At 37.2% G+C, this 27,751-nt stretch overlaps 1 protein-coding gene across 1 annotated transcript in view; it reads right to left on the reverse strand.

Moving 5' to 3' along the window:
• The window catches only part of LURAP1L (leucine rich adaptor protein 1 like), a 52,676-nt gene extending 26,759 nt beyond the window's left edge, over positions 1-25,917 (reverse strand). Inside the window, exon 1 of the mRNA XM_006056322.4 lies at positions 24,895-25,917. Coding sequence (XP_006056384.1) covers positions 24,895-25,200 — 306 coding nt within the window. The 5' untranslated portion in view covers positions 25,201-25,917. The remainder of the gene's footprint in view (positions 1-24,894) is intronic.
• Positions 25,918-27,751: the final 1,834 nt, after the last annotated feature.

Raw genomic sequence — 27,751 nt, forward strand, 5'->3', positions numbered from 1 at the left:
TCCTCCCAGTAAACCCAGTCTTACTGTTCTTAAAATTCTCATAAGAAATATGCATTTCCTCTTGAGTTTTGACTTGTTCTCCCTATTTAAGGACATATTTAAATTTCTCTGAAGTCTATGTTTATGCTGTCTTTTTTTGTGTGACTACAAAGGAAGTTTGTTACATGCCTTTCAAATGCAATAACATTGTTTCTAACTTAATTACTAAACAAACTATGTTTTAAGTTCTAAACAAACTTTATGTGTTTTAAATGAGTGCATTTAAAGTGTTCTCAAGAGAACAAGCAAGATTTCCTTTTGAAATTGCATCCTTACAGCAGTTTAATGAAGTTAATGCAGTAAATATTTCTTAAAAGGAGTGATGATTGAGAATTTCTGTTTCCCTTTAGAAGAAGAAATGTCTGATACTCCATCCTATAAACAAGGATATAGATTCCTTAGATATACAGTGACACCTGGTTCATTTCATTGTGAGCCAATTTCTTGACAGCTTTAGCTATCTTTTATATATTTAACCACTTTCAAAATAATATCCTGAGGCTACCTCAGAGACTCTGCTAGCTAGTAGAGTTGTTAGATGTTCTTGGAAAAAAGATGCTGTGTGGAATAGCAATGTGATTATCATAATTAAGAAATCACATTCTCAGCTTATGCAACTCACTGGGGAAATTTTTCTTACCAAGGGTTAGAATTTGATCCTTATCTCTATGTATTAATAAAAGACCTAAATAGATTCAGTTGCTTTTACACCTTAATTTTATGATTAGTCCAAATTAAGAGGTATCAGTTTCTGTTTGAGCTTCTCAAGAGAGAGTGCTGTTCAGAAATAATTTCTTTTTCAATGTGAAAATTACAAAGATACCAGACATTTAAATGATCTTAACAGATTCTTGCTCACACATTGGCAATACCATTTTACAGGAAGACTTTGCCTCTTTCCTCCAAATAAACTAAGAGAAGTAGACATTTTTGCTTTATTTTGTCTTTTCCTTTTTGACTTAGTATATTTGGGCATTTCTTTTCTTTATGAAGTTCCAGTCTCAAACAGGTAGGAAAATGGTATCCCAGGCAGTTTGGTATCCTGGAAAGAACTAGAGTTTGGATCTTGAAACTTCAGGTATAAAATCCATTTATTCCATTAATTAGCTCTTAGGTTTTGTCAGTGAGACATGCTATTTAATATTTTCTCTGCACCAAAATTTTAATCCATAAAATGGTATATGTTACCCACTAGATTACTGTATTAGTATGGCTGGAAGAACTGCATGAAATAATATATACACATAACACAGAGCCTGGCCCAATGGTGCTCAACAAAGTGTAATTAACTCCTGAAGTTTGCAGCAGTAAATGCCTACTTGGAAAAGAAAAAAAAGTCTCAAATCAACAACCTGACGTAATATACCTCAAGGAACTATAAAAAGAATGAACTAAACTGAAACCTAGCAAAATGAAGGAAATTAAAGAAAAAAATAGAACAGAAATAAACAGAAAAGAGAATAGGAAAAATGATTAAAAAAAAAAAGAAAGAAATCAATGAAGCTAAGAGTTCCTCTTTTAAAAGATTAAAAAAATTGACAAACCCTTAGCTAGACTAAGGACAAGGGAGAGAAAAATAAGAAAAATTAGAAATAGGAGACATGAAAACTGAAGCCACAGAAACAAAAGATTTTAAGAGACTACTATAAACAATTATACACCAAAAATTGGATACCTAGTTGAAATGGCTACATTTCTAGAAAACCTACCAAGACCGAATCATAAATAAATAAGACAACCTAAAAAGACCTATTCATGACAGGCTACCTCTAAGAAAAAAGCACTTTGGTATATTGAATATTTCAAGCTGAAGGAGTTTGAGAAGATACCAGAAGCAGGAAGGTCACTCTGACCACTTTTCCACATTCTTCTCCTGAAACACATGCTAAAACTCTCAGGTGAGAAGTACCTTCCCTTTCTTCAGAGGAAAGACGCATCCCTGTCTTTAAAAACCAAGGGTATGCTAAAAAGAATCTGAACAAATAGGCCTTGTTAAATTTCCTCTAGTTCACTATACTGAGCGCATGCTCTTCAGCCTATGCTCTTTCTCCATGAGTGTCCATTCTTCAGCAAACCTAACAGAAAATAGTCAGTTTTAATCTTTTCTTCAGATGTTTATTTTCTTATGCAGACTCCTGTGTTATATAAACTTTATATTAAATAAATTTGCATGCTTTCCTCCTGTTAATTTGTCTTTGTCAGTTTAATTTTCAGACCCAGTTAGGGCACCTAAGAGGGTCAGGAAATTTTTTTTTCTTATAAATTAGTAGGAAAGTTGGATTATCAGTCAAAAACCTCCTTACAAAGAAAAGACCAGAACCAGACAGCTTCACTGGAGAATTCTACTAAACATTTAAAGAATTAAGTACAATCCTTCTCAAACTCTTCCAAAAAACTTAAAAAGAAGGAAGTACTTCCTTAGTCATTTTATGAGGCAGCATTACCTTGATACCAAAATCAAAGACACTATATAATATGAAAACTATAGCCCTAATAGCCCTGATTAACACTGATGCAAAAATCCGCAACAAAATGCTAGCAAATAGAATTAAATACAAATTAAAAGGGCCTATGACCAAGTAGGATTTATTCCTGGAATGCAAAGATGATTGAAACATAGGAAAATCAATTAAATATACCACAGTAGCAGACTGAAGGACAAAAGCCACATGATCATCTCAACTGATGCAGAAAAAGCATTTGACAAAATTTGACATCCTGAATTGTTTCTAAAAATTCTACCACATTTGAAGATGCTGAAATTCAAGGTAATTTAGCAGGTCAATGAGACTGACTGAATTTGTTTCCAATAAAAACCTGGTTGTTCCCTTGCTCAAAAAGATTATACTGTGGTTTCAGGCTAGAAAATCTGCATGATACACGTGAGTTAAGTCATTTTTATTTTAATTTTTAAAGTCATTGATATTTTGATCAAAATATCTAATATTATTGATACCTATAATACTTCAGAATTACATGTACACAATGAAAAATAAAATGCATTGATGAATGAATGCATGATTAATTCCATGCAACCAAAAAGTATATACCTTAAAGACAGGAATAAGAATCTCAGATTGCTAGTGGTAAAAGAAACCACAGTTAATAATTAAATCAAGCTACCACATTCTATGAGACCTGTATGTCAACTTAAGATTGATGACTTGCCCCACACTGTATCACCACTTAGTGGCAGAAATAGTAGTAACATCTCTATCTTCTAGTTTCAATTCATTGATATTTCCACAACACTAAAAAGTTGAGATATGTTTAATTATGGTCTGGTCTATAGTATTAGCCTTTAACAGACCATCCATACTTTTTGATGATAGTTTAGGATTGGATAAAAATGAATCATTTTTTTTAAAGAAATCTACTTGGATTAAACAGGCACTGATTTGAATAAGGATTCATGAGCTATTCGATACTATTATATTTGATGTTATATTTCTTTGATCTAAATTTAACATGTATTTTAGAATCAAGAATCCCACCTCACATTTTGCTGTTGAAAAACTGGAGTCATGGCAGTATTATAATTACCTAAAACTTACACACCTATTCAAAAAGGTAACTGAGAATAAAAATATATTGCTGATTTCTATTCTTATCCTTGCATATTCTGTTCCACCTGAAAAATCACTGAGGCCAAATTCAATGGTTTGCAAATAGCAGTTCTCTTACAATAGAAAAATTAGCATACATTCAATGTTAATTCATCACTTCTAGCTTTGAAAGATCACAAATGAGGGTGATAAAAACAGATGCCTGGCATATGGCAACAGATGGGTCACCACATTTAAAAAGAGCTACTGGGAACAGGATGGTTCACTTTACTTAATTCTTATCACATAAGGTGAAAAGGATGGAAATGAAAACAGTCAAGGCAATGCAGGCATAATTGGGTCCAATTTTCCTATAGTTTAAAAATGTGTTTTTAAAATACAGGACTTAGTTTGCCCCTGTTTTACATCATAGTGTTGTCCATAACCATGTAGAAAAATCAATAATAGAAAGTCAAACAAATATGGATAGAAACCTACAATACCTATTGGCAAAAAATAAGTCTGCTAGTGGCAAGATTTATTGAACAGATGGCACATGATGAATTCATCAGGACATGTCTAGACACCCAGATTCATAATAATATGAAGTGTTACTATTTTTACTCAGATGATGCCTTATTCTAATATTACACTAAAAATTTCATCTATGAAGCAATTACAGTTTTATAATTATATATGCCCTTTTTAATAAATTTGAAATAAGAATGATGCCTATGATAAAACTTACTTAATACCTATAAACCAGTACAGAGATACCTTAAGATGTGATGCTTGCCTAATACATTAGCCTCTAAACTACTGTTCATTTTCAAGAAATAGTCAATAATCTATTTGGATTTGATTCTATAAATACAACTATAAATTCAGGTGATAAAAAAGAAACAAAATATTTGCATGCACACATGTTATATTGGCTTCCCTGGTAGCTCGGACAGTAGTCTGCCAGCAATGCGGAAGACTCAGGTTTGATCCCTGGGTTGGGAAGATCAGCTGGAGAAGGAAATGGCAACCCATTCCAGTATTCTGGTATGGGAAATCCCATGGATGGAGGAGCCTGGTAGTACATGGAGTTGCAAAGAGTTGGACACGACTGAGCAACGTCACTTTCACTTTTCATGTTATACTACATAATAGCTGGATTTTATATAAGTGTGTGCCAAAGAATTAGCAAAGATGATGCCAAATCATTTCTTTTCCTTTGGGTGTCAATCTTCTTAACAAAGCTCTCTATTAATATCTATTGATATCTGTCTATTAAAGAAAATACATAATTCCAATTGAAATAAAATCCTTGAAGAATTTTCTGAAGTTAAAAGTCAAAGTTCAGTTCAGTTCAGTTGCTCAGTTGTGTCTGACTCTTTGCAACCCCATGAATCGCAGCACGCCAGAGCTCCCTGTCCATTACCAACTCCCAGAGTTCACTCAGACTCACATCCATCGAGTCAGTGATGCCATCCAGCCATCTCATCCTCTGTCGTCCCCTTCTCCTCCTGCCCCCAATCCCTCCCAGCATCAGAGTCTTTTCCAATGAGTCAACTCTTCGCATGAGGTGGCCAAAGTACTGGAGTTTCAGCTTTAGCATCATTCCTTCCAAAGAAATCCCAGGGCTGATCTCCTTCAGAATGGACTGGTTGGATCTCCTTGCAGTCCAAGGGACTCTCAAGAGTCTTCTCCAACACTACAGTTCAAAAGCATCAATTCTTCGGCACTCAGCTTTCTTCACAGTCCAATTCTCACATCCATACATGACCATTGGAAAAACCATAGCCTTGACTAGACGGACCTTTGTTGGCAAAGTAATGTCTCTGCTTTTAAATATGCTATTTAAGTTGGTCATAACTTTTCTTCCAAGGAGTAAGCATCTTTTAATTTCATGGCTGCAGTCTCCATCTGCAGTGATTTTGGAGCCCAAAAAAATAAAGTCTGACACTGTTTCCATTGTTTCCCCATCTATTACCCATGAAGTAATAGGACCAGATGCCATGATCTTCATTTTCTGAATGTTGAGCTTTAAGCCAACTTTTTCACTCTCCTCTTTCACTTTCATCAAGTCAAAAGCTTATCCTATTATTGATGTTGTCCTTGTTAAGTTGCTAAGTCTATCTGGTTCTTTTGCAACCCCATGGACTGTTTGTAGTCCGCCAACCTCCTCTGTCCATGTGATTTCCCAAGCAAGAACATGGGACTGGGTTGCCATTTCCTTCTCAAGGGGATCTTCCTGACCCAGGGATAGAACCTGAGTCTCCTGGATTGGCAAGTGGATTCTTTACTGCTGAGCCATCAGGAAAGCCCCATTCTATATTGTTGTCGTTGAGTCACTAAGTCATGTCCAACTCTTTGTGATGCCATGAACCGCAGCACGCCAGGCTTCCCTGTCCTTCAGGGCAGCCCTATCCCATATTGTGCTGGTGGTGGTTTAGTCACTAAGTCATGTCGATTCTTGAGACCCCATGAACTATATAGCCTGCCAGGCTCCTCTGTCCATGTGATTCTCCAGGCAAGAATACTGGAGTTGGTTGCCATTTCCTTCTCCAGGGGATTTTCCTGACCCAGGGATTGAACCTGGGTCTCCTGCATTGCAAGTAGATTCTTTACTGACTGAGCTATGAGGGAAGTCCCTATCCCATATTTTAATACAGAATAAAAGCAAAACTACTATAATGAAAGTTCAGACTTACAGTCAATTATCACTAGAATTTATAATTATTGTCTAGAAGTTAAAATTTTGTTGGATGCAATTTAAAACATAACCAATTGTTGTGCCTAGGTTCCTCTAAAACTAGGGAAATTCTGATTCAGAGATGTTATTTTTGCAATTAGCTAAAACTTGACATTGGTCCCACCTAACAGTCTGTATATATGACTTCTCTAAACTTATCAGAGTGATTCCCATTACCATTCTTCAGTAATAGCATCTTTCTAGGCTGGTTATACAATGTCAGAATTCACTGCTCAGATAAAGAGCAGCTGGAGCTTATGTATTGAATTCTGGGAAATAAGCATAGGTACCATAAGTAAAGCCCTGTGACCAATGTCAGAAATAGGAGGAATCCTGGTAGCAGTGCTTTTTAAAGGTAGTGGAGGTTTTATTTTGATAAAAGTATTCAGAGTTTGAATTTTTGTTATATTGTTTATATAATCCCACTTAGAAATTTTAATAAGTTTTAATAAGTTTAATAAGTTTTAATAAGTTCAGAATAACTTCCAAAGTGACAACAAAGAATTCCAACAATAACCATATTGCATACAAAATAATGGCTAGTTTTTAGTAAAGCACTAGTTCATGATGTGTGTGTGTGTATTTCACCTAATTTTCACAAAAACTTTGATGGATATCATCATCTTCAAATTGCAACTCAAAGAGGATCTATAACTTGCCAGCTTCATACAATTGGAAACTGATGGAGCTGGGATTCAGTCTGAGATCTATAACGTGTGGTCACGCAGATGCTTACCTGCTCTTTTCCCCTCTGCAAGAGATCAGAAAACAGTATTCATGCACCCTTTAAAGAAAAACAAACTACTCAAATATTCAGTCTGACAAAAGAAAAAAGGAATGAAAAGTTGGAAAATCTTGTTGCAAGAGGAATGACAATTATTCTGCCTGCCTAGGAATTATTAAGGAAATATTACATCATTACAACAAAAATATAAGTAACAAGTTAATCCCTATCCAGTATTAGGGAAATGCAGACAAAACTGAGTATTTTTCAGGCAATAAAAATTAAGTTTAGAAAAATCATATAGGAAAAGGCTTATAATACAATGTCCAGCAAAAATTTAAAAAATGAGCTACAAAAAGTAAAATATAAGGTGTAACTTCAACAATGGAAAGGAAAAATTACAGGAGAAAAATACTTTAAGACAAAAATGTTACACTAGTGGCCTCAGGGTAATGTAATCGTTTTCTGGTCCCTCCATCTTTTCCTTGTATTTTATGTACTTTCTAAAATATGTATCAGGAATGCATATTACATTTTAATCATAAAACTACTTTAATTTCAAAATAAATCATTCAGAATTATATAATTAGTTCATAGATAAATGTCATTTGGATAATTAAAACATAATTTTTTTGCTTAGAAAATATCAACATATTAATAAAGGCAACAAATTTATTGAGGGCATATATTATAATCATATAATCTGTAGTTATGAAATTATACCCAGTAGGAAGAAAACAAAAATTTTTGACATATTTATATTTTGAATAAGTATAATCTTTTCTCTTTCCTTGTTCCAAAAATATTTTTGTCATTTTGTTATTCTGGTGCATACTTTCATTGCTCAGTAATAAACAGCATGCTTTCTTGTTTATGAGTATTTCAAAAAGACAGCATACTTTAAGGATCCCATAATATAAAACACATGGAAACCATTTAGTTCTCAAGAAGAGAACTTAAGAGAAAAATAATATATTAAAAAATATAACACAGCTTTTGTTACATGCTCTTTAGTGAAAAAAGTGAAAGTGTTAGTTGCTTGGTTGTGTCCAACTCTTTGTGACCCCATGGACTATATATAGTCCACAGGGCTCCTCTGCCCATGAAATTCTCTAGGCAAGAATACTGGAGTGGGTAGCCACTATTTGTCCTTAGTGCCAGTCAAATCATATTCAAACTTCTTAGATTAGTATTTTCTATTCATTTGGGTAATTTTACCTTTCCAATATTCTTTTCACTGACTCCAGCATAATCTTCTCATCCACCTCAATCATTCTCATTACAGTTGAACCGGCAGTCAGTGCTTTATACTATACTAAATTTGCTCAAGCTGCTATTTCTACTGACAGTTACTCTCCTAATTACTTTCTAGACAGCTTTATTCATTTATTCCTCCAATACTGAGCTCTTAAACTTTGCTGAATTCTAGAAATGAAATAACTGAATGAGATTCTGGCTTTGAGAGAACTTATAGTCTTATGAGGGATATAAAAAAAAAAAAACAACAAAATACAGTATTATCCATGATATGACTGGAAGGTTAAAAAATCAGAGTTAACAGGACGTGGGAAGGATAAGGATGGGAGAGAAAAAAGATGCAGACAAAAGGAATGGCATGTACAAATGTCGAGACAAGAGTATACACAGAGCACATTGAAGAAGTTGAGGTGGGTGTAAAGTGTGTATGCATAGTATAAATAGTTAGATATAATTTGTTTCCAATAAAAATTACATTTTATTATGGATCAGAACCTTTTGGCATTAGACCAGAATTTTCAATAATGTGGAGGTTAAATATTGCTATTGTTTTAGTAACAACCTCATGCCTTATCTGATTGATTTGCAAGTTACCTGAAATTCTTGTCTCAAATTCATTTGTATTTTTCCTGGCGTTTATATGGTAGTGGGATAAAGATGATGTTTAGAATGTGTTTTATTTACTTGATCTCTATTCTAGAAAACATTTCTAGAAGCAGTGATGGGGAATAGTGTCCAGGGTGGACATTTACATAGTTAAATGATTTGCAATTGAGAGTTTCCATCTGTCTTTAAGGGCCAACAAAGAGTGAGGATTTGGAAAGATGTATATTTACTATAGATATTGGAACAACCAAAATTTCTGGCTGCAGCAAAGTTAATTTCATGTATAAGGGAGAGAAAATAGATTCACACACTTGGAAATGAGTCTAACAAGAATCAACTTGACATTCTTAGTATATACGTATTTTATTTGTTCTCAGAGGAGTTAGTATCCTTGAGTAGCACAGAATTCTGCTTACAAAAAGGCCCTGGGTTTCACGTAGATAAATTTTTCAAGTTATTTGATCCTATTGACAAAAAATCAACTCAAAGTTGTAAAAAAAAATCTAAAAAGGAACAGTGTATTTCTCCTCAAGGAATACTGGGTGAAATCCAAACAGAATCAGTTTGTCTTAAGACTGAACGCAAACAAACATAACACAACACTTAATATTAAGAAATTACTGAGCATTCCCATAATGATATCTGGAGTTTGGGAATTAACATACAAATGGAAATGCATCTCCTCTATTTATGTTGGCTGTTCCACAGCATCCGGAACAACCAGTCTGGAAAGTGGGAAGTCTGGCCTTGTCTCAATCTACTGTAAATCACTCTGTCTCTGTATCTCCATTTCCGACTCAGCAATGTGAGCGTTTGATAGCGCTCCTAGGAAACTTAATTAGTGGTTCATGGTTTTAAGTAAAAGTGTTACCGACTCTTAACAGTAATCATTTTAACTCACTTGCTTGTTAATGCCAATAAGGTAAGATAGTTATGCTGGGATTATTTGAAAGTATCCAACACAGAAAGTAGTATCCTTTTGTGAGTTTAGCCTTGTTTTTTAATTTATTGACTGCTAATGACAATATTCTGATCTCACTTTGTTTATTAATTAAATCAAAATGTTTGGGCAATTCCATTTTGAGCTGGCACTACCCTTCAAAGCCTGTTGATTTTCCTTGTCTATTGCCAAGTAAAGTTATGGCTCACTAAAAAGATTGCTTTGTATTGTGACTGGAAGGAATACTGTTTAAAGAAATTCTTTCACTGTCTTCCTAAATTCCCTTTAAATCTATAGTATATGTTAATATTGGAGAAGGAAATGGCAACCCACTCCAGTATTCTTGCCTGGAAAATCCCATGAACAGAGGAGCTTGACATGCTACAGTCCATGGGATCACAAAAGAGATGGACACAACCTAACGACTAAACAACAATACTACATTAATACAATACATGGCAACCATTAAGGTCTCTTGATCTTAAAAATTCCTCCAAATTCCTAATCTCATCATGCCTGCAAATGCAGGAGACCAGGGTTTGATCCCTGGGTCAGAGACATCCTCTGGAGAAAGGAAGAACTACTCTCTCCAGCATTCTTGCCTGGAGAATTCTATGGACAGAGGAGTCTGGTGGGCTATAGTCTTTGGGATCGCAAAGAGTCGAACACGACTGAGTGACTACCACTTTTTATCATGTATGAATCCAGATGACATTTCAACTGCAACAGAATAGAAGTAGTCAGCTGCTTCGCTGAATAAGTTTCCCATCTTCTGTGAAATTGGTGTTTTTTAATCCCATTTTTAAATGTAAGTCATAACTTGGTTGGAAAGGAGGGCCATTAAAAATTACTGCCAGTGAGCAACTGAACAAGTTCAAAAAATGCTTACCAGGACCCACAGGATATTCATCAGACTCCACTTTGAAGTACAGATCAAGGCAATGGACAATACTATGCTGATAAAAATCAACCCAAATAATAACCCAAAGAAATTATACCAATACAGACATCTAAGAAAACAGTTTCATTATGCATAAGCATACTGATATGGAAAATTCAAATGTCATTTCCCTTCTGGTACCAGATTATCTCGAAGTGGGACACATGATGGTAGACATGGCAGTTTAATTTCTGTATAATTTCATAGGCTGAAGGATGGTGGTCAGAGGGAGGGAACTGGACAGAGTGGAGGAAATTTCAAAATCCATTTGTAAGTCCTTATGTAAGTTTGGTCCCCATGAAAACTTGTGGGTTCATCATCATGGGTCCAGTGTCTACCAAAATAATCCCTGTCATATTCTAGTTCATTTTTTCCCACTGACAAAAATACACATAGAAAGAAAACTATAAATCTCAACTCTTTGTTATCCTGACTTTCTTCTCACATATTTATTCTGGTTTTTCCAAACTAACTTTTAAAAACTTCCAAATAAGGAATAATTGGAACAAGTATTACTTTATAAAGCAAACAGAAATTTTAAAACTGAAGTAGTAAACTCAAAATTAACAAGCAGAATATAAAAGTAAAAATTCTCTTTCATCAAAACTTGTCAGAGCTGTAGTTCTTGGCAAACTCTGAACATAGCCAGATTAAAGGAAAAACAAGTGGGTATTTTTCAAGACTTACTTCAATATATGGATTTTACTATTAAATATAATCCCCAAAAGGAGTTTGTCTGAATTTTAAATGCTAAATTTAACATAACATGATTATGGTCATAGCAAAGCTTGATTTATTACTTCTTTAGCCAAGTGAGTATAATATCAGGCAGAAGGCTATTATTATTGGCCACATTTACTAGGCAGATACTATATTCTAACAAATGAATGCTATAAACATTGTAAAATAGGTTATGCTATATTCATTGTCTAACTGTTGTAACCTCATAACCCCATGACTGAGAAAAGATGATAGCATATGTGAAAATGCTTTGTAAACTATGGTGTACAGTGCAAAATAACAACTCAAAGGAGAAATATTTTCTTAGACAAAAAAAATGCTAAAAGATTATTTCCTTTTCCGGCATAGTCTTCTCTGCTCTTCCTCACTTCTAGCTTCCAGCATCCTTGCCCCTATACAGCTTAAATATCAGTAGTAGAAAGTGTCTAACATTCCAAATGTATCTACTGAATACCACCTAGGGTCCAAAATCTTCCAGTTACCCTTTCATTTTTTCATATGGAGCCCAAACTCTGAAAAGATGATTTTGTAAGAACAGGGTTTCTGGCATTAAGTCAATAGGAAGGTAGGAAATTGAGAGCATATTCTTCCAATTGCCCCAAATACGCTTCAGGTAGACACACTTGAATAATTTAACTGAGTGCTGGCCTGAGGTATGCTTCTGATTGATGTGAGGTGGCCACCTGTATTGCTCTGTTGAAAAATATTCTTAGGACAGGTCTAAACTCACTAGGAAAAAGTGATGTCAGTCATTAATTATGAATATACTATACATAGGAGGGAGGAAGGACAATATTTATAATTTCTTGTGCTGAAACTTTCACTGAAGTATCTAGAGGGAAACTTTTAAGTTGAAGAATGTTTAAGGAAAAGTGTGTTTTTGTATGTGTATGTGGATATGTGTGTAGGATGGAGAGAAGGAGGAAGGCGAGGGGGAAAGAATGAAAAGGTAAAGGTAACACGTGGGAGAGCCTGGGAGGTGGTATAGCGTGATTTCAGTACTGTTTTTGTAGCTTTTACATAAAGTCCAAAATTATTTTAAAATACAGTTTTAAAAAAATTCCCCACATATTTGTAAATTTTTCCTGTTGGTAATATAAACAAGAAGCAGGAAGATTAAAAGCAGCAAAAGACCATGCAGTGCAGCTTCTTGGAAGGGGATAAAACCAATGCTTTTGGGAAAGTGAGTAGTATTTAAAAGTTCACATAGGGACAAAAACAATTCTGAAGGAATCCCATGCAGTTGCTAGTTTAGTAGTGATACTAACATAACTGATAGCCATTTTTCATCTTTGAAATCTAGTTACAAATTAAAAACAGAAAACTTGGTTCATTCTTTGAAACAGTCTCCAGTTCTAGAATCTTATAATAAATACGGAAGAAACCTAACTTTTCTCATTCTGTCAATCTAATTTACCCATCTGGACATTGCTGGTGATGTTCACTGCGAGTTTGCAGACTGCCTTCAACGCCTCAGACACAGGGTTCCCAAGTCTGTATTGAGGATGTGCCAAGGAGAGGCAGAGAAGTATGCCCAAGAAATCAGTGCTCTCTGAGTACCAAGGTAGACTGCAAAATAAATTATCATTTTCAACCAAAACCACATAAACTGTGTTATATATCAATATGTATCGCACATAATATTATAAATGATATCTCTCTTTCTTATAAGTTCCTTTTTTTTTTTTTTTTTAACTCTGGGACTTCAGAACCTCATTCCAGAATAGGAAAAGAAGATGGCAGAAACTAACATGTGCATTTCTTTGTGCACCTAATGGAGATGAAAAACATCCTTTCATTCCTATGTGGCCTGTATCCCTGAGTAACAGATTCTGAAACTGACCATAGGTGAGAATAGAATAGGTCCTGAAACCAAGAAAAATTCTTCTGTATCACTTCACAGAGGAAAAAAAGGTTCTTTTCTTTTCCTTCCTCCTTTTCTTCAACCTCCTTCCCCCACTTCCTCTCTCTTCTCCCCACCCTCCCTCCTGTTTCTCTCTCTTAAGTGTCACACTAACAGATAATAGGGAGAAAAACGTCTGTCTTTCTTAACCCAGAACTTAAAGTTCCAGGTGACTGGGCGTGGCTGGTGGGAAGCAGTGGAGGGATTGGGATTCTATGTTCAAGTCCCAAAAGGCAGTGTTGTTAATGCCTTCCAAAGCCAAAAATTAGAACCAGGAGTAAGATGTACTTTGATTTACACGTTAAACAAATGCTGAGTCCCTAAATGATTGCTTGGGCATTAGGGAAACACAAGCAGTGCTTAATCATAGCTTCTGCCCTCAGGATTATTATAGAGAGGGAGAAAAAGACAGTAGTTTTCTTAACCAAACTGAAATATACAGCCAAAATTTGGCCCAAATACAAAGTGACAAATGAAGGCATGTACATATAGATGGGGAAACAGTGGAAACAGTGGCTGACTTTATTTTGGGGGGCTCCAAAATCACTGCAGATGGTGATTGCAGCCATGAAATTAAAAGACGCTTACTCCTTGGAAGGAAAATTACGACCAACCTAGACAGCATATTAAAAAGCACAGACATCACTTTGTCAACAAAGGTCCGTCTAGTCAAGGCTATGGTTTTTCTAGTAGTCATGTAAGGATATGAGAGTTAGACTATAATGAAAGCTGAGAGCAGAAGAATTGATGCTTTTGAACTGTGGTGTTGGAAAAGACTCTTGAGTGTCCCTTGGACTGCAAGGAGATCCAACCAGTCCATCCTAAAGGAGATCAGTCCTGGGTGTTCATTGGTAGGACTGATGTTGAAGCTGAAACTTCAATACTTTGGCCACCTGATGCAAAGAGCTGCCTCACTTGAAAAGACCCTGATGCTGGGAAAGATTGAGGGCAGGAGGAGAAGCGGATGACAGAGGATGAGATGGTTGGATGGCGTCACCGACTCAATGGACATGAGTTTGAGTAAACTCCAGGAGTTGGTGATGGACAGGGAGGCCTGGCATGCTGCGGTTCATGGGGTCTCAAAGAGTTGGACATGACTGAGCAACTGAAGTGAACAAAGGATTTTATCAGAGTTTCACCTTATGGAACTCTTTAGCTCCAGAGATTTATAACTATATCTTAAATAATAATGTGCTTTTTTTGCAGAAAAATTGTGTCAATGAACAATATTTAAAATACCATTAAATCATTAAGTTTTATAGTGTGGTTATAAAATCACTGATTTAAGTGATGAAACTGGTGGCCTTCTAGCAATACTATTTTACCATCACCTTGTAAGATGGTAAGTGGCTTCCCTGGTGGCTCAGCTGGTAAAGAATCCGCCTGCAATGCGGGAGACCCGGCTTCAATCCCTGGGTCAGGAAGATCCCCTGGAGGAGGAAATGGCAACCCACTCCAGGACTCCTGCCTGGAAAATCCCATGGACGGAGGAGCCTGGTAGGCTACAGTCCATGGGGTCGCAGAGTCGGATGCAACTGAATGACTTCACTTTCCTTTCCTTTCCTTTGTAAGATGGTAAAAGGCTAGAGTATGGTTTCAGATGCTTATCCATGAAATCCTATAAAGGGCTTTGTCTGTCTATAATCAGTTACTTTTTGTCCTTTTCTGCATTCTGAGCAGTGACTGCTTTTCTCACTAAAATCCGAGAAAAATCTATCAGAGTCAATATTTTCTACCCACCTATTTCTGGCAGGAGGCATGGGCTCATAGGAGGAAACTGTAGAATGCTTGGTAAATGTTCTCAAAGTAGTCGTCCAGTCCATTACCTTCCTTGTGGTGGTCTTGTTCATCATTACCCTCAGCCATTGCAACTAAGATCCTAAGGAGTCAGTTGATTCATAATTCACCTTACTCAATAGAAAGGATTTGTCAGTGTTGAAATGACCATTTCCTACCTGGGCAATAATAATTTCAGATGTTGCTTTTGGGAAAGTATGTTCCAGGCCTATTTAGCAACCTGGATATAGTTCATGCAGGACAAGAAGTTATTTTGTGTGTGTGCATACTAAGTTGCTTCAGTCATGTCTGACTCTTTGCAACCTCATGGACTGTAGCCCTCCAGGCTTGTCTGTCCATGGGGTTTTCCACGCAAGAATACTGGAGTGGGTTGCCATGCCCTCCTCCAGAGGATCTTCCTGACCCAGGGACTGAACCTGCATCTCTTATGTCTCCTGCCTTGGCAGGCAGTTTCGTTACCACTCGTGCCACCTAGGAGACCCTTTAATATCTGACTCTTTTGATTTTTTGCTTTGCAATCTTCCAACTGTCCATAAGATGTGCCTTCAGGGAGAGGGCAAATTGGTCAGTAATATAGTCCCACTTTTATACATCACTTTCATGTAAGAATCAGTTTGAAGGATATTAGTTATTTCTTCAAATTAAGAATCCAGTGTTGTGACTATGTCTGACCTCTGCGAGTAGAATCTGGTCCTCATGAGCCTACAAAGTCTGAACAAATCTAAGATGGTTTTGAGACATGACCACAGAAGGCACTTTAGTTTCAAGGATGGCCATTCTGGTTCCTGCATGTGGCATGAATCATCTTGTGCCATGGTAGCATTCTGATCCAACTCTAAAAAGTTTTGTTGATATTATTATTAAAAAAAAACTCAACATGGTGATTATGTTAAATGGCAAGTGACTGATGAGAAGTACATTTCAGTTTGAAGACTTGGTTACTTTCTTCAAAGGAGTGATGAAGTGGTCTAATTAAGTCAGATTTCTATGGGTGGAATTTGATTCTAAAAGAACTACTGAATATTTGAATAACCGTTTATTATTAAAAGAAAACTAATGGCTTTTTCATTTTAATGAGTGACTAGTTGAGATTCATATAAGTGAACTGACAGAATAAGATACAAATTGACTACATAAATATTTCTTAAACTCTTATCAGTAATCTGTTTATATTACCTAACACCCCGCAGGTCTTACCTCACAAGTGGGTTAGGAGTGAGAACGAAATGGCACAATTCATGAAACCTATTTACAGTTCCAACTGGTACATTGTACTAATCCAATAAATGCCAGGTGACATAATAAAATATTATTGTGTAAAACAAGAAAAATGAAATCCATACATATTAAATTCTGTAAGTGTATATATGCCTATATATGCAGGCAAAGACATAGAGAAACACCCAAGAGGATTCACACCAAATTGCCAGCAGTAGTTTCCCTTGGGGTCAGGAATAACAGGGAAGATGTGTTAAAGGTAAGTGAAAAGGGACTTTTGTTTTCCTTTATATAATATTTCTGAAAGTTTTATAATAAGAGAGCATATATTTAAATTCAAAAGGAAACAATAATATTTTAAAGGGATACCAAAATATCCACTGGTAGTTGTGTGATGAAAATTATTCTAAAAATGTCCATTCACAATAAATGCACACTTCATGGTGCTGAGATATAGCACTGTTTGGGAATAATTTGGATCCAGCAGATACCCAGTGGTTCTTGTTTGAATGAATGGCTGGGAAACCACTTATGGTGAACTAGTCAAATTATTAACCCCTGTGAGCCATAGCGTCCTTATCTATAAAATTAATATAATAAATATTGAGCACAGTATTTATCCCCTTTTTTAAAAGGAGAGTTACTTGAGTTTTATTTTAAAGACTGAGACTTTTGAAATGTATATTTGAAAATATAATTTTTCCTTATGAAATTCTATGACTAGTTTACATTGAGCACAGTTTGGATCAAGGTGTTTTAAGCACACATCTGTAAAGTCCTGGCAGGTGTAAGGATTTCTCATTTCTACTACTTTCTAGTGAGTTACCTAAGAGCCAAGCTTAATTTCAGAGAATGTCTCAGGGAACTAAAATGCTACCAGTGGTAAGTTTTTAAAACTCCGAGTCATGAACACAATCGAGCTCCAGTATTGAACTCTGAAGTCAAGGCAAGGCATTAATTCACCAGCAGCTTTTGTAGCAAAGTATTTATGGGGATGTTGGTGATGGTGGCAAAAAGAAAGGGTACAACTGCTGGAAACAAGCTGATTTTAAACATGTTCGTCCAAATTTTGGTTGTTCCTAGACAGATGTCTTTAGTTCTTGTTCCTCCTTGGAGGGCTTATGTTAAATAACCACACAGTTTAACTCATTTTGTAAATTCTAGAAGACGATCACACATGTACATTTAAACCTGAGTGTCAACATGGGCAACAGGGTTCTCTAAAGAGTGAAATGTAGCAATGCAGGTTTAAAGCTCAGATTCTGACCCCAACCTAGCTTATCCCCACTCTCTCAGTAGTTTTGAGCATTAACAGCAAGCCTCAATGCTTTATCTATAAAAAATATTTGTGAGTAATATATTTAGTCATGATTATTATAAGAATGGGATAGTACATATAACTGTTAAACTAACACAGTGCCTTCTACATAGAAAAGTCTCACAACAAGTAACCAAATACTAGTCTCAATTCCTTAGATTTCCTAAAGAAATTATGTTCTACAATTCTTTATGCTACTATATTTTGCTTGCATTAAACCTGGGGAAAGGCTTCGCAGGTTTCTTCTTTGCTTTTTATGGAAAGGCGGTCTCTATGGAAGATCTGATGCATGAGAAGTGCTATGGTGGTCAGTCTGATAGAAGAGGCGCCCGCACTTTCATCAGTCCCATCAAGGACTCTCTGTGTACGATCAACAGAACAGCCATGTAATCGGCAGAACATATTACTGTCATCATTCTTACTGCTTTTGGATGCATCAATAATAGCTGATTTTTTTTTTATATTATTTCATTGGATTCTTACAATGCCTTATGAGAGATGCTTTAATCACTATGTTAACAGAAAGCAGAGTCCTAGAGTAGTTATATAACTTGTAGATGCCACATAGCAGTGAGTGAAAGAGCTAAGATTAGAATGAGGGTTGCTGAGAACTGGACAGGCCCTCCCACCAGGGAAGATGGACTAAAAGTCTCTGCAAGAACAGGGTTCAGGGCCTTGGCAGGCTGGTGGGCCCTGTGGTTTGTCTGCACCCTGACTTGCTCTAGGCTTGACTGCAAATCCCAGCTTGTCCGATTCCAAAGTTTACGAAGATTCCACCAAACCAGAGGTTCACCACTTGAGTACTGACTGAACAAGCTTTAAAAGACAATCAAAAAGGAATGTTCTTCAAAGAACTGCCCCTGCCCCCACCCCCCCAAAAAACAAAAATAACATCTTGTCAGGGATCCCAGAGATTCCAGCCATGAATCACAGTTTCAGAAGTAGTATCTTCAAAAACTAAAGTCTTATGTGAGAAAGTGTTTTAATTATGATTCATTACCATAAAATAGAAGGCAAACTGAATGTTTTTATGCTACCAAGGAAGTAAACATAATCTTTTATGAGAAGTTAAAAATCCTCATAAAGTTTGTGGTCTCTCAAGACTGAAGCAGTATGGTTGTACAACTTGAATGGAAGCTAATTCTTTCCATCTGATGTACGTTCCTGGGGACAGGGCAGGGCTCATCAGTTCTTTGATAGGTTACTTTTTTTTGAAGTTATGCATAAATCCTCTGAATTCTATGAGTTTCTAGCAAAGAAAAACTACTACCTTTGCCTACACTGCTATCAGTTTTAAGTCACTGTGTAAGGAAACACATACCAACATAATTTATTAGATTAAGTATAATAACATTCCATGTGCAAAATAACAGAAGAAGCTACTGTTTAGGAATCAGATTTTCTCATCTCTTTGATGTCTTTATCACTAATATTTAGCCCTTAATTTGCATGGTTATCAGCACTTTTAATTCTTTGTACAAGACACATTTGCCACGAGAAATCTCCTGAGCTTTATCTTTTAATCTCAGCAGTTATGTCCGATTTCCACTATGGCTTGCTGACATATTGGTTTGTAATCTTTCCCTGGCAAAATTATATCCCCGTCTTATCTTTTCAGCTGTCTTGTGAACTCATCAAGGAAAATGCCTTCCATGTTATAACTTCTCAAGTATATACCCAAGAGTTTTACATAAAGTTTTGTCCAATTGAAAAAAAAAAAACAAAAACACTACATGATAAAACAGTAACAATACTACTGAAACAGTATTATGGAACAAATGATAGAAATCTCCTAGCCTAATTTGAAACATGTCCAAAGCAATTGTGAAATTAATTTAATGAAATTATGATCACTTTTTGAGGAAATATAAAGTAACTTTATTTTTTATTACAAAATAGACAAACCATTTGTTATGAGAAGGGGCATGGAAAAGATAAGAGAAAGTATTGATAAAAACCAAATACAATTCTATCCTTGTCAAAAATTTTCAATTTATATTCCAGTATTATTATGTGCCTTGTATTTATGTGTGTTTGTGTCTAGCCCTGGGTATTATCTAGAAAACGTTATTAAAGCGAGAGTTGAAGAATTAGGTAGGGTATTTGAATGGTTTAATAGTAAGACAAATAACTAACCTGAAATTGTTTATCCCTATTACACAGCTGCAACAGTAGTTGCTAAAATATGGGATGAGGAAACAATATTTTCAGATTAGTCATTCTTAATGGCACAGCATTAACCATTCCAGCATGACACAGAATTGACTAAAATTCCAAAAATCTGGGATGTGGCATAAATAGATAGTATATACTTCATTCAGCATACTTTGTTGTTCTGAACAGCAATTATCTAGAAAAGCAAACTTGGGTGGGTCCATTAGATCCCTTCTAACTCCAGACTCTGATTCTTGAGTGGTTACCATTATAATCTTATACATTCCAAAATTTTTCCAGAGAAAATCAACTCACATAATGTTCAGTCTTATACTAGAGGTATGGTACAGATGTTATTGAGATAACACTAAAATCCCTGGAACATCTTGTTAAAGAAAACTGCAGTATAAAATTTACCACTAACTGGTAAACACAGATTTTGACAGAGATTATTTACATTTATTAGAAAAATATTTCAGATATTATGTGACATTCTAAAACTTAGAACAGTATTTGATAAGCAATATTTAAAGTCTTATTCTTAAGAAAGCTTTGCAAGTGGAGTCTGCATAGATAGTAGAATTAAAAGTCCAAATATAGGACAGAGCCTGCAAAGACTGACTTTTTAAAGTAAGCATTTTGTACTAAATCCCCAATGTCTCAAGGCAGGCCTGGTACATTGTTGGCAGTTAATAAATATTTGTTGGTTATTGAATGAACCAGTATCTGAAACTACCCAGGACATGACATCATGATGACTTCTTTTTGTTGGTCCTGTAAGTACTGTAGGGGTTGTGACTTATCATAGATTAATAAAAATTATTCTGTATTTTGAAGATAATTTATTGGGATGCAGACTAGAATGGGGGAAAAGCATAGTACATGGAGTCAGATGATATGCATTCAAATTGTGATTCTGTTTACTAATTAGCTATGTGACCCTAGCCTGTTTTCTCAACCACTTCTAAGCCACAATGATCTCATTCCCAAAATGTGAAGACACTTTTTTCTCAGTTATGACTTGAGGCTCAAATAATATGACTGATAGTAAAACACTCTGAAACTGAAGAGCAGTGAACAAAAAATACTGGGCAGACTTTGCACAAGACATCAGACATCTATTTCCAATTTTGTTGTAAATTTCCTATATATATCCCTGCATTTGCTTATTGTATTGTCAAATTTCCTTATTTCCAAATTGAAAAATATTTTACCCATTGGGAAAATGTGCTCCCTCTCAAAAATATCCTGATGGTTACTTTGAATTTGTCCTACTGTATCAAATATATGGGCTTCCCTGGTGGCTCAGTGGTAAAGAATCCACCTGCCAATGCAAGAGACATGGGTTCCATCCCTGCGTCGGGAAGATCCCCTGGAGAAGGAAATGGCAACCCACTCTGGTATTCTTGCCTGGGAGATCCCATGGACAGAGGAACCTGGCGGGCTACAGTCTATAGGGCCACAGAAGAGTCAGACATGACTTAGCGACTAAAACAAAAACAGCAGCAATCAAATATATGTCTGAAAATTTTCTTTTCCAATATTTTCCTTCTGACACTCTTCCTTCCCACATGAACATGTGCTATTCATGTTTCTAACAAGAGTTTCAAGGTTAAGAAGTTTGGCCACAAAAACAGCTCCTCCCCACTTCAATCTCTTTCATCTTCCTTCCTTTATACCTGAGTCTCACAGACCTCTAAGAGCTTTGATTGTAATATTTACAGATAAGAGTTAAGGTAATGATTCACAAAACCATAAAAGGAGATGAGAGAGAGACAATGAGAAAACCAGGTGCGTGTCAAGAACTTAAAGTGTTGAGATTCTATCTTAGAAAAGTCTATGGTGCCTTTTGTCAATGTTTAGCACATACATTTTAATAGGAAAAGAAGGAAGTCTTAATTCCTGCAAGTGTCCAGAAAGTCTTGTACAAGGTTAAGGTGTTTCATAGGAAGGGGTTCTGCGGGCAGGAGCCACGCCTGATAATTCCAGATCATCCAGAAGAAAAATCTGTGAACACAAAGTAATGAGCATAAAATGTGGGTCAGGCATAAGTCCAAACAGGCTGACTCAGTGCTCACAGGAGAGGGCAGAAAAGAACATACAACTCACAGAGGCCTCACCCCAACTTATCTCCAGGAGGATGCTAGAAGGAGACAGAAAGAACAGAAAGGAACTACATCTGTTCCACATTTATAACAAAAGTGCCAAGTCTACATAAAAACAAATATGTTGCTTTGCAATTATGCTGAAGCTGGAGGTTTCAGCACCCACAAGAGTTACATAAAATGGGGGAAAATTATCTCATTGGCAGGGAATATACCTGTTTTTGATTCCTTCCCTCTAAACTCCCATGGCCAGTGTCAGTGTTATCATTTGCTCAGTGGACACCTTTATTAGAGGACAAAGTTGAAGATAAAAACATCTGCTCTGGCATAAATTCTCCCAGATTCATAGATAGCTATGCTTCGTGTAGGAAATATAATCAATTTAATAATCTGCTCCTGCTGTTGTTGCTGTTTCTGTTTGTTATTTTTTAATGTCTTTACTTATATAACATAGTCATCATATATAGCAAGATCTGGCTTAGGAAAACAGATTTTTATGAAGCAGCCATGAAATTAAAAGATGCCTACTCCTTGGAAGGAAAGTTATGACCAACCTAGATAGCATATTCAAAAGCAGAGACACTGCTTTGCCAACAAAGGTTCATCTAGTCAAGGCTATGGTTTTTCCTGTGGTCATGTATGGATGTGCGAGTTGGACTGTAAAGAAGGCTGAGGGCCGAAGAACTGATGCTTTTGAACTGTGGTGTTGGAGAAGACTCTTGAGAGTCCCTTGGACTGCAAGGAGATCCAACCTGTCCATTCTGAAGGAGATCAGCCCTGGGATTTCTTTGGAAGGACTGATGCTAAAGCTGAAACTCCAGTACTTTGGCCACCTCATGCGAAGAGTTGATTCATTGGAAAAGACCCTGATGCTGGGAGGGATTGGGGGCAGAAGAGAAGGGGACGACAGAGGATGAGATGGCTGGATGGCATCACTGACTCGATGGACGTGAGTCTCAGTGAACTCCGGGAGTTGGTGATTTACAGGGAGGCCTGGCGTGCTGCGATTCATGGGGTCGCAGAGAGTCGAACAGGACTGAGCGACTGATTTGATCTGATCTGATGACATTTTCATGGAGAAAAATAAATAAGGCTAGAAAATACCTTTCATTGAAAAATAACAATTTTCTAAAAATCTTACAAAATTCTTCAGTACACTTGGCTTGATATACTATTAATATAAATAATTAATGGTGAGTGCAAGAGATTTGAGAGCCCTAAATGGCAACCCACTCAGTGTTCTTGCCTGGAGAATCCCAGGGATGGGGGAGCCCGGTGGGCTGCCATCTACAGGGTCTGCACAGTCAGACACAACTGAAGTGACTAGCAGCAGCGGGAGCAGCAAATAGGCTCCTTGAACTTTTATGTTGTGTATTTTGAGCACCTGGTTAGTTACCAGATATAGTAAATGTGCTTACTGAATAATTATTGAGTAATATGTATAACCTGTGGTATGTGTATACATTTAGTGAAACATAGTAAGAGTGAATAGAGTAATGATATCTTTGCATTACATATATATACATGCATACATAGAACTATGTATGTATGAATCTCCACATGTTTGCTTTCCACATCTGGTGCATTCCAGTTGGGAAGAAAATGGATACTTGAGGCATAAAAAGTAAAGTTCTTAAGCAGACCAGTTTAAGAGATCTTAAGAGAGGTTTTTGGAGCCCTTGTGTTGATAGTGTGGTAAAAATTCCGAACGTAGGACATGATCTCTGAAGAATGGCTTTTTGTACAAATATGTTTGCCAAGATTACTTTATGCTTTGGAATTTATTCCCTCCCAGAGTTCCAAATGCAAAAAGAGAGGAGCTAGGGTAACACTACTGGTTACTTCTTTTTCTTGCAAAGCCCCTATAGATAGGATGTATGTAGAAGTGGCTGAGGCTCCTGTTGTTACTTTACTCCTTTCCAAGCTGGTGGGAAATGCGGTTTTGTTGTGTGGTCATCTTAAAAGGATTTAGGAAGGAATCATTTCCTCCAACCAGTTCATTGTAAAAAATAAACCAAGGTCCAGAGAGGTTAAGTAATTTGCCCGAGTTCACGGCAAGTAAATAAAGTGTCTCTCTCTAAGTACATCCGGAATAACAAGTATTCTAGGACCCTTGTTAGCCCCATTGTCCTATTCTTAGGCTAACATTTGCAAACAGCACAGAAAACAATTGCAGATTGAGGACTGGGGGCGGGGGGAAGGGTAGGAAGTGGTTATTAGCAAATCCCTGGGCCTGGGGATCACCTGCTCTTTTGGATCAACTGTGAAACAAGCTATTCATAAAGACATCGAGGACGACTGAGCCATTGTTTTCAGAACCAGAAGTGGAGAATCAGCTCCACGGTGGCTTGGGGGGGTTGCACCAAAGGGCGGGAGCAGTAGTGGTGTAAGAGGAGTGAGCCAGGAAGAAGGGCTGCAGGGACCCCGCCGCGCCACCTTTCGGCAAACCAGGAAGTGTTTTTGCAATAAGCGCAACGGACCGACCCACGTTTGGAAACGAAAGTGTGAACGGCAGACAGCAGGCCCCAGTTGGGTGCAGTAACTGCAGACCCTCGGGTGGGTTTATGCCTGGGAGGTTGTGGACCGGCAGCTAAATGGTCAGAGGCGGTAGCAGCGAGTTGGCTTCAGAAAGTACACAGAGCAGGGCAGGCTTTCCCGTCTTAGCGAACTGCGACTGAGCAAAGTCTCCGGTAAACAAGCTTCCTGCAGCTACATCCATATGCGCGCCCGCTGCGCGCCCCTCTCACCAGTGTTTCCCATGCACCCAGCCCTCTGCTCGGCCGCCCCAGTTGCCCTCTCTCCCCTGCCCCACCTCCCGGGTCTTGCTGCCCAGGTTCCCACTCCCACAGCCGGCGCACCACACTCACCATCTCTTGCCTGAGGAGGTGAATCTTGGTTTCCAGCCTCTCCAGGGTGCTACTGGAGTGGCTGGGTCGTGGGGAGCCAGAGGTTGGGGAGGATGAAGAGGAGGACGACAAGGAGAGAGGGAAACTGCAGCAGCTGCTGCTGCTGCTGCAACCGCTGCCGCCGCCCCCGCTCCCCCCTCCAGGGTCTCTGTCCCTCTCCGGGGGAACCGGCTCCTCCCCACGGAGCGAGCGCACTAGGCTCTCGGGCACTTTGCGTCCCAGCTTCAGCTCGATGTCTCTGAGGTCGGGTAGCGGGCCGTCTTCCATGACTTTTCAAGAACGATGAAAATGGTAATAAAATACTACCGATGAGAGTCAGCAGCGGCCTCCAAGGCTGCCTGGAGATCGACACACCCCTCCCAAGCCCGGGTGTCTATCCTCCGTGGTTCAAACGCACTGTCCACTCCATAGCCGCCTGCGCGCGGTTTAAGTCCTGAAATCCACACAGGACGCGGCGGGTCGCAGCCGCAGTTCACGGGGCGCTGTGACTCGCCCAGCACTTATAAGATTATAAAGCCCTCTTCATCCTCTTCCTTTTTGGCCACCCCACTGCAAAGTTGAGTTAATTGATATTGCAGAGAGGGGGAAATTCCGAGTGCTAGAGACCAAAAGACAAGAGAGGGAAATATCTGTTTCAGCTCAGTGGAGGAAAAATTCACGTTATAAAACCGTCCATTCACATCCCAGCGCCATTCACCGACTGCCCATCTGGTACCATGCGACACAAAATAATGATGTGGCCACACTCCAGGGTTGTTTCATTTCCCAGCCATATGTCTTCAAGCTTTTGGTATATCCTGGATTATCAGAAATAATTTCTGATCCATGAGAGAGGAGGTCTGACGTGTGCACAGACACATTAAAAAAAAATAATAATAAAGTTTGCTTAACAGGAGTTTAACGGCTTTCTCAATGCTGCAGAAATTCCCATCTTCCCATTTAGGCTGTTAGATCCAAGTCATTGTGTTCCCCCAAGCCTCGGAAACTTTAAACTCTGCTGGCAGGTGGACCAAACCAGGGCCAACCCTTGTACCGTAAAGCATAGGCAAGAAGAGCAACAGAAAATTTCCCACCCCTGCTGCTCCCTGTAGTTTCAACGTCCTGTTTTAGTTGAAAGCACTTCGATTAGACTTAAAGGTTCAGTTTTTCAAAATTGCCAGGTAACTACAACTTCTAGAACTGGTAACAAATACTAGAGGCAGAAAAATGTCTTTAACTGTAGTATCATTCCCCATCCTTCATCTTCCTATATGGCAAAAATTTTGCTTCAGAGAAGCCTTTCCTAATAATTTTGTACTAATGTAAGGTGTAATAATTCCACAAAAAGTCCATTGAGAGTGTGCAACCAAAGTTAATTTTCTTATCAAACGTTACACTATGGCAGCACAAGCAGATGTGAAAAATTAAATAGCCAGAATAACCTATATGATTACTGAGTGGTAGATTTTAAAAGGGGAAAGTTGCTGATATACTTTTACCTTAATTATGGAGGAAGAATATTGAATCTAACTAGTAAAAAGTTGTCTTTGGTAATTTATCTTTTTTTTTTTTCCCCCAGCTATTTAAAAAAACCCAAAGCATGCCATCTATGGATCTGAGACACTTCTACCAAATAAGTTATTATGAACTCTGTGGATTATAGTCTTGATTTAACATTGAATTTGTGTTAAGAATCTTCAAGCAGAGGGTACTATTTTTCAGTCTACTAAACTAGTATTTGGGATTCCATTAGGATTTTTCAAAATAGGGACCCTTCTCTTTCTGGGACAAATAAGTACTTGTGTTCTTGGTCTTTCCCAGAGACATCGCTCAGGTTTTACACTTATGAGAACATGGGCAGGTACATCTCAGAGTATGTTTTTAGCAGAGCCATATCCAAGAAGCCTAAGGATAGAAAATAGGCCTTCTGAGTTAAATATTTCATATCGGGGAGAAAGTTGCTGAAGTTCTCTTGTCAGCATGTCAGAAATTATAGGTTATTTCTTCTCTTAAAAAGAAATGAAAAAAAAAAAAAAGCTGTAAATTAAGTGACCCAATCAAAGGGGAAGAAAACTAAATCTCAACTCACTGATAAAACTTCATGCTTTGTCCCAAATTTGGAAAACCACAAGTTCATTGGGTAGGAATTATAATGAAGAGGTTTTTTACTTAAAAAAAATTTTTTTTTGTCATAAAGCCCTTACAAAGTTCAGCATAGGGCTGGTTGAGAAAAGGAGCATATAAACACAGTATCTAACTGGAACTTGGTCCATAAAAATAGTTTATTTTAAAATTATCATCGATGTAACTGTATAAAAGAGGAACACCTCTTTGCTGTGAGTCACAGACAGTAAAATGTGTGTTTGGTACTGAAGGTAATTAAAAAATAGAAAATGTTTTTTTCTGTTTTAGATTTCTGCAGAGAAAGCATCTCCAAAAGTGAAAATATGATCTATATGTAAATTAATACTTTGTGCCAGTGCAATATAAAGCAAACATAAACTTTTTAGTAAACATTTTATTATGTTACACCTTTAAAATTTCTCAACTTAATGCTTTATGACATTTTAGTTTAAAATAGAGATGTTTTGAATGCCAAAATGATCATTTTCAAAACATGTTAGAATCACAGTAGTCTTAGTAGGCTACTAATAGATTGTATGAACCCTGTCACTACTGTTTTATTTGGTTTGATCTGAGGACATTCCTTACCCAAAATGTTCAAAAATAAGGGTCTTTTTTACTTTTGGGTCTTGAGAATATTTTGTTTTCAAGATTTTTCTATGATGAAAAAAAATGTGTGAGAGCTTTAACTAATTGCTGTTAGCCCTATATCACA

Source organism: Bubalus bubalis, chromosome 3 (assembly GCF_019923935.1).
Source record: "Bubalus bubalis isolate 160015118507 breed Murrah chromosome 3, NDDB_SH_1, whole genome shotgun sequence".
NCBI lineage: Eukaryota > Metazoa > Chordata > Mammalia > Artiodactyla > Bovidae > Bubalus > Bubalus bubalis.